The following is a 16,423-nucleotide window of genomic DNA, read 5'->3' as shown; positions in this document are numbered from 1 at the left end:
AATCATAACTATACACTGTATGGAGAGGAAGTGGTGCAATATATTGTAATATATTTCATTTTATGCAACAACGATAATAATATCCTAAACAGGAAAACTTTGGAATGTTAATTTATAATCCAAGCCTAAAGGAGAATTAACCCCTAAAAATGAAATGGCTAAAAATGCTATCTACATACTTAACTTATTGGACCAAATAAACAATTCAGCATCTCTATCACAATAACAATCCAGGCCTTTAAAGTTGTCACACAAGCTTCCCATCTTAGATATTGTTAGAAGTGTCAGTGACACTGCACATGCTCTCTGAGCAGCTGCTGGGAAGCTAAACTTGGGGGGGGGGGGGTGTTGCAAATCATCAGTCAGAATACAAAGGTTTGTCTATCATAACCTTTAATCAAGGTTGATTAAATTCAGATGCACTGGTTTCTGAGCTGCCTTGTACTAATCTGACTTGTTTACTAATTAGACAGTGTAAAGTTCATATTTTATATACACACACACATTATATTGTGAGTTGGCCCCTAAGCTCAGGTAACGGACAGCAGCTCAGAGCATGTGCAGTGAATCAGCAGAAAAGAAAATCCGGAGCTACTGGGGACATATTTAGAGGCACAGATCTGCACTGCTTAAATTTCTGTCATGATTTCTATGGTATACTTTCTATTTCTAAATTACACTGTTTCCATAACAAATAATTCACTCCACTATTTAAAATTTTATTCTTGAACTAACGAATGAATTTTTTTTAGCTGTAATATTGGTGTGTAGGCGCCATCTCAGTACATTGTGCCCGAGTCTTAGCTTTCAGAAGGAGCCAGCGCTACACATTAGAACTGCTTTCAGGCAACCTATTATTTCTCCTACTCCCATGTACATTTTCGAAATTAAATATATAAAAATCTGTTTGCGCTTTAAAAAAAATGGATTTCAATGCAGGATTCTGCTGGAGAAGCTCTATTAACCGATGTGTTTTTAAAAAATCAAACATGTTTTCCCTTGACAGTATTCATGTAAGGGCTGTGGTTGCCTTGAGCCAGTACAAAAGCCCAAAGCATAACATACAACATTTCTGTCCTACTTCTTTAGTTAAGCTTTAGTTCTCCTTTAACAAAAGCTAACTATGATCCTTACATAGTCGAATGGCGCACACTCCATTGTTCTGCTGTATACACTTCTCTGTTGCTGCTCTGTAACTAAAACTCAACAAACAGGCTGCAAATGCTATGCCTTTTGTCTTTATTTGCCATAGGTTAGCACTTACCCACAAACCAATCACACACTTAAATTACAAATCACCTCAAGTGTTTATTTACCAATATGGTTCACAGACTAAAGCCAATTAGCCCTAATTAGTCACAGAATGAACAATTTCACTTTTTTTTTTTTTTTTTACATTCATTTTACTAGATTACATGCCATGCTGGCAATGCGGGCAAGCAAAAGCCTGTAAAGGGTTAATTTAATTAAACCCAAACATGACCCAGAAACAACCCAGCTTTTTGCAAAGTAAACATTTCAAGCAGCTTTGCAATATACATCAGTTAAAAAATATGCAGCCTTTTTATGATCTTTAATGTAACAGTATGGTTTGAAACCTGGCCCCCTAATCTCCTGCTGATCTGGCCGACTAGATTAAAAAAAAAAAAAATTGTGTATATATGTCCTCAGCCTGCATCCTCCAAATCCCACAATTCCCTGCACACAGGACGTCAATAAGGAAAAGAACATCGCAGTGCAATGCATTGTGGGTTATGTAGTTCCTGCTTGCTGTCTAAGCAGTGGAGAAGTTGTTAGGGGTTTCTGTGTCGTGTGGGGCTCTAAATTATTAGTTTGGAAGCCAGCGTTCCCCCTTAACAAAATGCAATAGCGTGAAACCTGTAGAAGGCTTTCCAGGTGCGAAAAGGATACAGTGATGAAAAACACAATGTGAAAGACATGTCTGGTGGGGAAAGTTGAAGCGGATTCTCCTCCTGCCTAGGGGAAAGTGTTTTTCAGTTAAATATATATTTTCATCAGTTGCAGTGTTGTGTGTGAATATAAGGAGATCTTTATATATAAACATATAGTACAGGTATGGGACCCATTATCCAGAATGCTCATTACCAAGGGTATTCTGGATAAGGGGGTCTTTCTGTAATTTGGATCTCCATACCTTAAGTCTACAAAAAAATGAATAAAACATTAATTAAACCCAATAGGATTGCTTTGCATCCAATAAGGATAAATTATACCTTCGTCGTGATCAAGTACAAGGGAAATCAGTTTTAAAAATCTGAATTATTTGAGTAAAATTGAGTCTATGGGAGAAAGGCTTTCCGTAATTTGGAGCTTTCTGCATAACGGGTTTCTGGATAACGGGTCCCATACCTGTATATTGTGGAGCTACCCTAAAAGAGTGAGGGTCAAGTGAAAACCCATGCCATCAGATACTTTACTTGGGGAATAAAACAGCTGTTTATAGCAATTCTTATAAATAGGGGGCTATGATATAGGAACAGTAATCTAGGAAACACGCATTACAGATCTATAAAATATGTTAGTGCAAATTTAGGGTATATAGTATACCTTATGTCTTTAGCTTTTCTACCAGCCCAAATCCCATAAAGCTGTAAAGATCTATGTCTCTAAATAATGCCCAGAGTGACTAGTTGATAGACAGCGCATGCTCTGAGCAGCTGCCACTTACCTGTGATTAGTGACCCACTTACAATATAATATAATACTGTTTTTTTGACACCTTCAATTAATACACTGCAACAATGTTCAGTGCAGTATTATTGACAATTCAAACATTTACACAAAAACACTACTTTTTGGAGATTGCATTGTGGTGAAAGAGGCAGGATAATTAAATAGCTAGCTATGGATATAGCTTTCAAATAAGATTTCATAAGGATATTAAGATATTAAGTTCAATCAACAAATTTTAAGTATGTCCTTACCGTATTTGTTATGATTATCGCTAATGGAAATATTATTAAAACAAGATAGGTAACTTCAATAAACAGGTTTCAGGTAAGATCTAGAATTTCAGTTCTTGTATGATAAATTTAGCTCACACAGCTGCTACAGCTAAGATTTGCCAATCTTTACTCCTCGCCTTTTATTTATATGGACTGCACCAATTTCTACTGTGTCCTAGGGGATTATAAACCTTGTTACCATGGAGACCACATACAGCAGACAGGGCAGGAGGGGCCTAGAGACAAAGGTTGGTAGATGGAAAGAGAAGATGCTAATACAGGCTCCACTCTAATGTATAACAGATATTAATCTTACACTGTTGAGATCTTATGACTTTTGACCCTAATAATGTTCTGTGAATAATGGAACTTGCATTAGTTGTGGCTGTTATGTTAAACTGCTTAAGATAGGTCCTTATTGTGCATGATAGCTGCAGGGCCTATTAAAATTGGGTAAGGGGATTAGCAGCAGTGTTTGGTGGTAAAACAGTCCTAATCTGCAGGAGGTGAGTAAACTCCTACCTTTAAATAGCATTTTGGATTAGCATTTTTAAATTTATACAATTAATATGTATTCAAGGTTTTAACAACAGCATCAGATTTATATCAGCATTCCTAATTAGTGTTTAAACCATTGCCCTTGGGCCCAGATGCCCAAGGGCAATAATCTTGGGGGTATATTTATCATGCTGTGTAAAAAGTGGAGTAAAACATTACCGGTGATGTTGCTCATAGCAGCCAATCAGATGCTTTGCTTTGTTTTTTTAACTGTTGAAATCTATTTGCCGATTGGTTGCCCTGGGCAACATCACCGGTAATGCTTCACTCCACTTTTTAAATAGCATGATAAATATACCCCTTAATGTGTAATGTATACTGTAAAGTTTGTTGCAGGAGGCATAATAGTCTGAGAATGTTTTTCATGGTTTGGGCCAAGATCCCTTATTCCAGGGAAAGGCAAGCCTTAATTCTATAGAGTGCAATGACATCCTTAGGAAAATGAAACCTCAAATTCACTAGGAGCTGCCAATATGTTATGAACCCCAGTAAATTCAGTCACTAGGTTGCTTCCCCAGGGCAGTGCTCCTGTAAATATGATGTATACCTAACTGCACTACTCAGACCCCAGCGGTTCACCTAATTGCAGGCCTAATTTAAGCAGCTATGCTTAAACTGACTTGATCTGATATTGTCCAGCCCCGTTAGACTGTAGTTTGCACCAAGTTGTAAGTGCAATTAAAGTCTAAGGACTATGACAGCACTGCAGTACATGGCAATGTAGATATTCTTCCACAGGTATGAACTGGTCCTTATAGATTTACAAAGCATTTTGAAAAGGATTTTCCCATGTAAATACCATTTATCACAAAGACTCCATGTCACTAGGGTGGTAATAATCCAGTCCTTGATTTATTTGAGCTTAATTACTTCTCACACTTTATGGTAATTTGAAAAACAGTTTAAACAATAAAGGCCAAGCATGGATCATTTTCATTCTCATGACATGGGGTTGGTTGACATCTCTGATGTGTATATAGTATATATGTATGTCAGTAGATATGTTATGGCTGTTATGTGGACAGAACAAGCACTTGCACTCATCACATCATCCCTTTAGAGAAACTAGTATGTTCTAATGTTGTTAATTGATAATAATGCCCCATTGCAAGGAGGAAGGAAACAGCATACTATTGTTACCCACACTGGTTCAACGTTTTTTTCTCTATGGAATCGTTTGCTTTTAAATGTAACTCCTCTGGTGCAGATTGGTAGGCTAGTCAATATACAACCAAACACATATGAAATACACATGCTTAATGGCTGATCATAAATTCCAGCAGTACATGCTGTGGACAGTAACTGTTTTTATTCAGTCATGCAGCATTCATCTAAACTGCCATGCAGCAATCCTACTACTAAAGTTAGTGTGGGTATTTTGGCACTTTTAACTCCATTTTGCTTGGAAAAAACATTATTACTCCAAATTCTTTTGGACATTAAAATAAAAGACATTATGGAGTAATGTGGTAAATATAGTGTTAAGATATGTTTTTAAAATGCCGTTGGATTCTTGTACACTTCATTGGGGAAGGGACTGATATGAATGATGTATAATCTATGTAACTGCAGACTTTTCTGTCACTATAAAAATGATAATATTAATCTACTTCAATAAAAAAAAAAAAAAAAAATTACTTTCCTATTGGGAAACTACTTCCATGTGACAACAATGAACTCAAAAATCATAATATTAGTACATAAGGGATGCCAGTTATCCAAAGAACTGAATTCTTAGAATAATGTGAAGACTTACCTGAACATAGTATTTCCCTATATTGTCTTTTCTATGCATCAGTTGTGCACATTATCTGGATATTCACAATGGTGCACAGGTAGATTGGTTGATATCACGCAAAGACCTTATGTTTCACTTTGCTTCTCTGTGGATACTGGGAAAAAACCACGGGCTTTTGGTATGCTCAAAGAGCAAGTTTCAAAACCAGCATGCTAGGTTAGTTGTGTGTACACAGACCACATTTTTAAGTATTCTTTTTTTCAGCACAGGTGGATTGGATCATTCAACATCAGTGCACTACTAATTAACTTATTCAAGTAAAAAGGATAGACAAAATCTGGCTCATGTCCAGTTGTCATGGGATAGCCAAAAACCAGGTGTATCTTTTACTCCAGAGCAATCAATCAAATTTTGCTATCGTTAGTTTTATTGCCAATAACCAATTAAAGTTATTTCCTAATTGGTTGTTTTGGGGTACTACTCTAGACTAAAATTACCCCTGTTTTGTGAATTTCCCACCTAGGCAGGCATAGAGATTTGGAATTGACCCAAAATTAGAGGTAAAAGTGTTGCAAAGTTGGAGGTGAAATTGGTTAAGGTATTTATGCCAAATTTACAAACAACATTTTTTGCTCACAATAATTTTCTGCTGCCAGACAACAAAAGGCCAGGCACAGATGTCTGATTAGCAGTTTAGGAACCAAGGAATTCAGAGCAAATGTGCTTCCCAGACTAAAATGCCAATGTAGCTTCAGATTGGTTCATACTAATTTCTGAAAACTCTTTATTAATAGCCATTCTAGTGTGAACCAGATTTAGTACTTTTGCCACAGACATATCCAAATGATTAATGCCCCTCCTTACCGCCCAGCCAAGCATATTAATGAAGTGGGATAGGGTGCTGATTGTGACTCAAATGGCAGTTTCTCTGTGGTGAATGTGCATTAGAGTGTTTTCAAGGCAAAAACTATATATATTTGTGGCGCTAAGTGCATTTAGTGTGAGGTGGCAGTGGCATTTTTGGGTGCTTCTCCACTTACTATATACATCAGTGGAGAAACTGCCCTTGTGCAGCATTATCTGCATTTCTGCAACATTAATTTGCTTTGAATTTGACTTTCTCTCTGGCCTTTGCATATTAGATTGGCATTCCTGTATTGTATTGTATATGTATGTATATTTTTATTTATGTGTATCTATATTTGTAGTGCTTTCATTTAATACAAATTAATAGAATTAATTGCATAAGAAACTAGTAAAATACCATTGAAATGAGTTCCTGTCAGAAAAAAACTGAAAAAACTTGCAATCTAAGGGAGAGAGAAAGGTGATATACAGGTGGACAATTGGGGGGAATTTTATAGGCATTTTTTTTTACTCATTACAGTTTAGTGGCCTCCACCTATATAATAGCAAGACAATAGCATGCCATGTGCAACTTCATACTTGGCAAACCAGGAATTAACCCTGATAGAAGGTAATAGATAGATGGAAGGTAATCTGAGCAGCACCCAAAACTGTCACTCCAACTTTCCATTTACTTAAATAAACATTTTCTGCCTGACAGCAAGAGAATACACCCCATTTGAAAAACCCAAAGACATAAAAATGTTAGGGGCTGTTGCTATGTGAAGCAGTGTTTTATATTTCTGTGAGACTTCACCACTCCCCATAAATATAGTATTTCATTTAAATGTAGTAGGTGTGAATTTCCTCTATGGTTTATCCCTTCTGCAGCAAGAATCCAGAGTCCTGCTTTTAGCATGTAACTCAGCTTTGCAGTTTATCATCAACTCCCACTGCAGTTCTGCTCTGGCTTTCCTCACGCCATGTGATGTGGCTTTTCTAGGCCACTCTGTAGTGAAGTATAGCAAATATCTGGCATAGGAACAGTTAGGACTGAACTACCCGGCAGATTTTGCTCAGAATATTCTACGCCACAAACAGATGAAGGTTTTTTGGGCTGGTACAAATTAAATTCTGTAATGGAAAATTGGAAATAAAATAGGATGCCTTTTTGTTGTTATGCATGCATATTAGTGTGACTAGATCACTTGAAAATTCAGACACATGTCTAATAAATACATGTTGCAGGGCAGCACTGATTAACATAAACTGCAATCAGCTATCTGAAATTTTTAGATGTGTCCCATAATTTTGAAGTGATCTGGTTACCCTAATGTATACACAACATTTGTGTGTGAGGAAACTGCAGCAAGCATGGCAGATCTGCCTGGAGAGCGTCCTGAGCCTGAAAGTCAGTAATCACATGTACCACAGACATGCCAGGATAGTCCCATATACAGGTAAATTTGGGGGCAGTATGAATGTAGTTTCCTTTGACATATGGTACAATACAAATCCTGAAATAAATATATTTAAAAATATTTCACAGCGCGTCAAAATAACAAGGATTTGGGCATTTTGCTTTAGTGCTGCCAAGGCAACACATTTCAAAATGATTTAAAAAGATTATATCATGTGCTGCATGACTAAAACACATCCGATTCCACTTTTTACATAGTCTGTGTCACATATTCTGGGTAGCTGCTGCCGGTGCTTAAGCTGAAAACCAGTTTGAGCTGGTTGGAACCGGTCTGATCCGGCTGGAACCACACAAGGCAGCAGCTGTGAGCTCTTTCCTGATAAACAAAGAGGCACAGTGTATTTTCTGGCTGAACAAACACTGTTATTTACAGTCTCACTTTCTAAATTACAGCTAAAAACAGTAAAAAGAAGATTTTCTGATGTCTAGGTTAAAAAAATGTTTGTTTCCTGTCTTCTCTTGTACTGTCTTGAAAAAAGATCTGAGGCTTTCAGATCAAATTCCCGGGTGCTTGAGGCACTATTTAAACAAGTATTTCCTTTATTAGATAGCCACATAAGTACCTCCTCTAATTATGCCGTGGAAAAAATGAGACAGTATGTTTTTTTATGTGAGGTTGATGCACTTGTGTGTTTTATCAGTTTTAGCAACTATGTTGCACACGCCCTACCCTTGCATACAAGATTAAGAAGATTATACAGGTGAAAGGTAATCTGTCCCTTTTGAAACAGAGATGTAAATGTACAGCACCTGCCTTTTCTATGTCAAAGTATACCTGGTTACTTTAAAGGGCCAATGACATAAAAAGAAAGGACTTCATGCCTGCACTGGCAATCTGTGGATTCTGGCAAATGCCAGAGGGGCTGCTGTAGATGCCATAGGCAGTCACTATTTTTTGGGCTGGTGGGCCTTGTTTGGGCTTCTGTTTACCTGAAATGCCAGGGTGTCTTTTAAACTCTAGTCAAGACTATATTTTAATGTACTCATAGGAGGAAATAAAAATCACGCCAACAGTTACAATAATGAATTTCATATATCGTAAACCAAGATCTTAGCTTAATTTTCCTAAATGACTAAACATGAATATCATTTTACCATTCAATATTTTCCTCTAAACTCAAAAGAACACACAATTTAATTTTGAAGATTACAAGAACACAAAGGACAAACCCTACATAAAATCCTATGCAGAGTTATGAAAAAGCAAAATTCATTTGTGGTAGTGTTGCTTTAAGACTTTTGCTAATTATCTGTATGTGTCCTCGTTTCTCTGTAAAGCACGGAAGATAAAAAAATAAGCCTGTAATTTACAGAGCTGAAACAGTCCCCAGTCTCATTTCAAGTGAAGGCATTTAGATGGCGCTTTATTTTAAAAGGGTTCAGGTCCCTCATTGAACCCATAAGGTTGAAGAAAGTTGTCTCATATTTCACAAGCGAAAGGCAGCCTCCTGGCCTGACTCACAGTCATGTGTCCTTGAGTTAAGGCTGGGGAAAGAGCCTGTCAGGCTGTAAGGAGAAAAAAGCCATTTATGCACGCCAGGGAGCAGGAACTGCCTGTGTAACTGCAGTGAAGGCTGCAGTTTTCTTCCATCCGCTCCAGAACATGTGACAGCTGTGAAGCATGGGGAAAATGTTTTTAGGGGAAAAAGGGAAAATTGTTATTAAGAGAAACATATTTCATAAAAGAAAAAAAAGCAACAGTAAACAAAACTATAAAAACTGCAAGTTTTGTCCACAAATGTTTAAAAGCAAATAAGCGGATCTGTGCGTTTAACCCATTTTGTATTAACATTGTTCTTTGCATTTATTATTATAAGCAACTTTCCAGTGTGCATTAATAATTTATTTTCAGTGGTTTTAAAGTTATCTGAAAATGTAACTGAAAGCAGTATGGTTTATCCCTTTCTGTTATCTGGTTCTGATCCTTGAAGCCAGTTCTCTTCAGTTGGTCAGCTTTTCTATATTGTATTAGTCAAAACCAACAATGCACTCAATATAAACAGCCAGACAGATGCTGCTTTGAATAGCAAGTACCATTACTAATAAAACATAAAAACATTGAAAATATTAATTATTACATATGGCAACTTTGTAATGCGATGTGTATGTCTATTTCTTCCACATGGAACATGTATCATGTCTGACTTTGTTTTGTGTTTTGTTAAATGACTGAATATTGTCATTAATTAGGATTTTTTTTCATTTAAATCATAATGCTGAACCAGATCCTGATTTACTTTTTTATCGTAAATGATAAAAATGTCAGTGTAAGTCATGTTTTATATTTCCAGTTACTCACTTTAGTACTCACATGAAACGAAGAGTTCAGTTTGAGTTCAGCAAATCCAAATCTTAGATCTGTCATAAAAAAAAAAGGCAACTTGACCTGCTGGAGTAAAATATTTTTTAAAACACTTGTTGAAGTGTGAATTTCACATTGGACTTTTTCCTAGTAGTAGATAAGGACATATAAATTGTGAGTCTCTGCAGCCCTTATGAATGGTTCCTTGTCCTGAAACTAGCGAAAGTATAAAACTCTGTCCAGTTGAAGGCTGTACAGAGAGTAGATGGAAACTTGTGTGGTCAATGAATTTAATTCAATTTCAGAGGGCAGATGCCTATGAACTGTGTCCAGAATGGAAAGCTTCCTGTGACAGGCAGCGCTCCATTCAAGAGGGGTGGGTGGGGTCTAGCAGTTGTAGATTAGGGCTACAAGACTACCTGTCAAGCCATTAAAATGTACTATTGGTCCTGAGGAATTTCCTGGACCTTAAATACTACTACAGAAGGTTCATAGCCCTTTAACTGATCTAACTAAAGCTGTGGGTCCTGTGGTCCACAGAGGTTGATAATAAGATTGTGATGTTTTGAAAGGCATTGACAGTGACAGTGTTCTACAAATCCCAAGTAAATGTTTTTTCACTTAGCACTACAGCATGGCTAAAAGGAACATTGTTAATACATTTCATTTGCTGTTGATCATTCCATCCATAAAGGACAGTGAAACATCCAGGAATTTGGTGTGACAGTGTTCCTTGGCATCCAAAATGCTGACTGCTGATGTCTGCCTGCAAGATCTTCTGCTTTAGTAATGCCTACAACCTCCACTCACCAAGAGCATGGCTCAGCATAGGAGGGCGAACACTACAGGCCAGGACTCTGCGGTATTTCTACACCTAAAAGACAAGGGACACTCCTTTGAAAATAGCAACGTCCAAATTTTGGACAAAGAAGACCGCTGGTTTGAAAGAGGTGTAAAAGAGGCAATTCATGTCAAAGTGGAGAAACCATCCCTTAACAGAGGCGGGGGACTTCGACACCATCTGTCTGCTACATACAATGCTGTTCTAACATCTGTACCCCGGCAGTTTCAGAACTCTTCACACATCCATTCATGCAACTCTAACAAGTAACACCTGTTTGAAGAGTTGCATGATACTTTGGTAATCCTTTCAACTCCACAGCATTCACACCTCTGTGAGTTTCAGATGTCACATTTCTGAAGAGTTACATAGTGCCATTGTGATTGGATTAGTGGAAGAGTATATATGCTGAGGACTTCCCATACCAGTCAGTTGAACTGAAGAAGCTGCTTGGATGAGTTGTGAAACGTCTTCAATGATTACCAAACAAGTCCAGTTGCTTTAAATTTATTTATACTAGATATACCATGACCTGGATGAATGAAAATCTTCATAGACATATAGGTTTGTATGTTTCTAACCGAAATCCATTCAGTGGAGCTTTACATAGGTCAACACTGTGCCTCCCTGTGGATGGAAGCAGATGTACTTTTCTCAGCCTGTGCACAGAATTCATATATATATTTAGACAAGTCATTATTGTTTTCCCACATGCAGAACCCTGGAAGCATTTTTTTGTTTTTTTGCAGAATCCCTGTTTTTTTTATGATTTCCTAAACAAATGAACAAAAAGCAGATTCATGATATCTTACCAAACCCCCCATGAGAAGTTCAACAAGTTAAATATGTCTGGGATTTTCCCTTAATAAAATGATACCCCATATGTAGAAGTGCATGTAAAAAAGCAGCAATATATATATTTTAAATTGCAAGTCTTCAGCTATTTAGACTTGCCATTTGTTTTTTCCTACATGAGAAAGTTTGGATGCAGTTCTTTTTAGTGATTTGCAGGTTTTGACAATCCCTAAATAAAATAAAGTAAAAAAAACAAATTACAAACAAACTAAATATAAACCGGCAACATAACTGGAATAGAACTATGTCAGCAAAAAGATATACAGTATATATATCCTTCAATGATTTAGAAGAACCTTTCTTGTAAAGATGCAAAAGGCTTTGGGAGATCTTTGCCCAATCTGTATTTTTTTGCAAATTTTCAAAAATTTGTAAGGAACAGAATCAAAATTACATTTGTCACCCAAAAAACCCTAAATACAACATCTGCAACAACTCCTGAACAATATGGTACCAAATACCTATGGCATCACGTATATTATACATTACTGAAAAATATATTGGCGTTTTACAAATGTGCAATAATATAAATTAGACTAATACCCAGAGTACAAAGTAAGGCTGTCAAATGTACTGACTGCTGCCAAGTTTAAAATGTAATTATTTTAATTAAAGTGCTTTTACCCCAATTCACCCCCATTATGTACATATTTTGTATATTTTTATACCTTTTCCTTTTTAATGCATGTAACTGTATATACAGCAGTCACCCCCACCCCTGCCCCTCTCCTACCTTTAATATAGTCCATGGCCGGGACTGGTCGTGCTGGACCCCCGCAAAAGATTTTTCTGGGGGGGGCCCGGTGCAACCAAGTTACGCCGCTGTAAGTGCATCTGTGTTTTTGTATTCAGGCAATTTTTCACTTCTTCCTGTGCTATAACACAAAAATACTAAATCTGTGCAACCTTTCTGAGTAACTACAAATACAGTTACTATAGCATCATGAAACCTCCTAAACATAAGTTATCACTCCAAGGATCTATACTGAAATTTACATTAGTTGCAGAATTCAATATTTTGCACCACTAAAATAAGCCCAGTAAGCTAGAATTTTAGTAGAACAGAGAGAGGGAACTGCAGCTGCAATGGTTATTCATACACTGGAATTTTGTTAAAAATACTGCAATGTAGAAAAAAAAAATTAAGGACTGTTGTAAGAACAATATTTAAATGACTTTAAAAGGCAGCTGTGACTTATTTATAAACCTAGGGTAAATGTGCACCTGGGCAGTAACCATAGCAAATAATCAAAGTTGCTTTCATTGTTCTCCCTGTAGCTGGCTGAAAAAAAATCTAATCACTGATTGCTAAGGGTTACTGTCCAGGTGAAAATTTACCCAGTGTTTATAAATGTGCCACTGCCACTTGTTTTCCCCTAAATGCCATTTTTTTTTTTAAAACTTGTATGTACAGTATTTTTAAGCCTCGTCTGTCATCAGCCTTAGAGTAATCACACATTATCACTTTTTTTTAATCTCTCTGACCCTTGCCATTGCAATCACAAGCTTAGTAGCATAGTTATGTTGGGTTGAAAAAAGACAAAAGTCTGTTAAGTTCAACCCCTCCAAATATACCTCAGCAGCTATATACAAATACTGATACAGACTTATCTAACACACACATATATGAATTATATACAAATATCTATACCAACTAACTAACTGTAGATCTTCAAATCACAATAGACTTGGATACTATGTGTGTTCAAAAAAATCATCCAAGCCCCCTCTTCAGGAGTTAATATAATCTGTCAACACAATATTACCATGAAGAACACTGCTTTAAATAAAAATTCTGTCCCTTTAGAATAAAGGCTTCTGGTGCGTGTTTCTTTTCAGTGGGAAAGAAGATCCCCCACTATCTGTGTCCTATAATGTACTTGTAAAGGGTAATCATGTTCCCTCACAAGTGACTTTTCTCCAGAGAAAACAACCCCAACCTTGACAGTCTACCCCTTTTACCAGTCTAGATGCACTTTTCTACATTATTAAATTATTATTATTACATTACTTATAAATATCCTTCTTAGGTACACAATCCCAAATTTGCAATGCATAGTCAAGTTGAGGTCTTACCGTGGACTTAAAAAGAGGCAAAATTATGTGTTTATACCCCTAATTAATTGCTTTTCTATGCAAGACAGTACTTTATATGCTGTAGTATCCACTAAATGACACTTCCTAGAGTTATACAGCTCGTTATCCACAAATTCCCTAGGTCCCTTTTAGTTATGGATATTCTCAACACACTAACATTTAGTTTGTGTGTGTTTGTGCATTTATGTTACTTTTACCAAAGTGCATAACCTTGCACTTATTAACACTGAACCTTATTTGTCAGCTTGTCTAGATTTCTGGTTTAGCCAAGTCGTCTGCAAAGTGGCAGCATCCTGCATGGAATTTATAGTTTTGCGCAATTTAGTATTCAGCAAAAGTAGAGACTGTAATTTCAATGCCCTCCTCAAGGTCATTAATAAATAACTTAAAGGCAAAGGGCCAAGAACAGACACCAGTACACCACTAATAACACTGGTCCAATTAGAAAATGTTCCATCTACCACAAATGTAGACCACAACTGTAATCTATCATTCATCCAGTTCTCTATCCAAGTACAAGTATTATGTTCCAGGCCAATATCCTTTAATTTAACTAATAACCTTTTCGAGGGGGTACTGTGTCAATCGGTTTAGCAAAGTATACCCCATCCACTGCTGTTCCAGAGTCTAGGTTCCTGCCCACCCTCTTATAAAAAGCAATTACATTTGTCTGAAAAGATCTATTATGCACAAAACCATGCTGGCACAAACTCCTAGTATTGTGATTTGCAATATATTCAAATCTTATTCCTTATTACCCCTTCCAAAAGCTTTTTCAATCACTGATGTCAAAATAACAGGCCTATCTATAGTTTTCAGACTGAGAACGGAATCCCTTTTTTAATAGTGGCACAACATTAAGAATTTGCCAGTCTCTCTAAACCATATGAGACATCACTGAATCCAGAAAAAAAAGTAAAAAGGTATTGCAATCACAGAGCTCAGCTTGTTTAGTACCATTGGATGAATATCATCTGGTCCTGGAAACTTTATCTTTACATTTTTTACCCATGCATTAATAGTTATATTATTAGAAATGGGTCCAGACTTTCTGCTTTTTCCCTGTTCTTATCAGAATAATTGACTTCCCTCTGACAATAAGGGGCTGATTTACTAACCCACGAATCCGACCCGAATTGGAAAAGTTCCGACTTGAAAACGAACATTTTGCGACTTTTTCGTATGTTTTGCGATTTTTTCGGATTCTTTACGAATTTTTCGTTACCAATACGATTTTTGCGTAAAAACGCGAGTTTTTCGTATCCATTACGAAAGTTGCGTAAAAAGTTGCGCATTTTTCGTAGCGTTAAAACTTACGCAAACAGTTGCGCATTTTTCGTAGCGTTAAAACTTAACGCTACGAAAAATACGCAAAATACCGATCATTACGAAAAAAACGCAATCAGACTCCATTCGACCCGTTCGTGGGTAAGTAAATCAGCCCCTAAGTGTTGACCTTCTTCTAGCTACATTTTTTTTACTGTTAACTTATTTAAATTATTTTGGATTAATTTTACACGTTGCAGCAATACCCATTTCCATCTATATTTTAGCTATTTCAAAAAATAACTTACTAGCATGAAAACATGCCTTACAGTGCTGCTCAGATGGCAAATTGCTCTGTGTGCCATTACATTTGTTCATTTTACTTAGTGCACCAAACACAGACCACCAAATATGTCTCTGCTTTGTATAGTGGCGGCTGCTGATTGCATTTAATATGTTGGGTCCAGATGTCCTTGACTGATCAGACTGTTGGGGTCCCTTGAAGGAACAGTAAGTAGCTCATGTCTCTGCTTTGTATATGGGGGAAGGGACAATTAGTAGTTCATGTCTCTGCTCTGCTCTGTATGTGGGGGAAGGAGTAGTTAGTAGCTCATGTCTCTGTTTTATATGAGGGGGAAGGAACAGTTAGCTCATGTCTCTGCTTTGTATGTGGGGGAGGGAACAGTTACTAGCTCATGTCTTTGTCTGTATATGGGGGAGGGGACAGTTAGCAGCTCATGTCTCTGCTTTTTATGTGGGGGGGACAGTTAGTAGCTCATGTCTCGGCTTTTTATGTGGGGGGGCAGTTAGTAGCTCGTGTCTCTGCTTTTTATGTGGGGGGGGACAGTTAGTAGCTCATGTCTCTGTTTTATATGAGGGGCAAGGAACAGTTAGCTCATGTCCCTGCTCTGTATGTGGGGGAGGGAATAGTTACTAGCTCATGTCTTTGTCTGTATATGGGGGAGGGAACAGTTAGCAGCTCATGTCTCTGCTTTTTATGTGGGGGGGGGCAGTTAGCAGCTCATGTCTCTGCTTTTTATGTGGGGGGGGACAGTTAGCAGCTCATGTCTCTGCTTTTTATGTGGGGGGGACAGTTAGTAGCTCATGTCTCTGCTTTTTATGTGGGGGGGGACAGTTAGCAGCTCATGTCTCTGCTTTTTATGTGGGGGGGGGACAGTTAGCAGCTCATGTCTCTGCTTTTTATGTGGGGGGGACAGTTAGTAGCTTATGTCTCTGCTTTTTATGTGGGGGGGCAGTTAGTAGCTCATGTCTCTGCTTTTTATGTGGGGGGGGCAGTTAGTAGCTCATGTCTCTGCTTTTTATGTGAGGGGGGCAGTTAGTAGCTCATGTCTCTGCTTTTTATGTGGGGGGCAGTTAGTAGCTCATGTCTCTGTTTTGTATGTGGGGGAAGAAACATTTAGTAGCTCATGTCTCTGTCTGTATGTGGGGGAGGGAACAGTTAGTAGCTCATGTC

At 37.4% G+C, this 16,423-nt stretch overlaps 1 protein-coding gene across 2 annotated transcripts in view; it reads right to left on the bottom strand.

Annotated features, from left to right (window-relative positions):
* The window catches only part of atf7ip (activating transcription factor 7 interacting protein), a 75,827-nt gene extending 70,349 nt beyond the window's left edge, over positions 1–5,478 (bottom strand). For both annotated transcript variants that reach the window (XM_012961456.3, XM_031901055.1), the window contains exon 1: positions 5,281–5,478. In XM_012961456.3, the coding sequence (XP_012816910.1) occupies positions 5,281–5,288 (8 nt within the window). In that variant the 5' untranslated portion in view covers positions 5,289–5,478. The remainder of the gene's footprint in view (positions 1–5,280) is intronic.
* Positions 5,479–16,423: the final 10,945 nt, after the last annotated feature.

Source organism: Xenopus tropicalis, chromosome 4 (genome assembly GCF_000004195.4).
Source record: "Xenopus tropicalis strain Nigerian chromosome 4, UCB_Xtro_10.0, whole genome shotgun sequence".
In the NCBI taxonomy this organism is placed as follows: domain Eukaryota; kingdom Metazoa; phylum Chordata; class Amphibia; order Anura; family Pipidae; genus Xenopus; species Xenopus tropicalis.
This window is presented reverse-complemented; position numbering and strand designations above follow the sequence as displayed.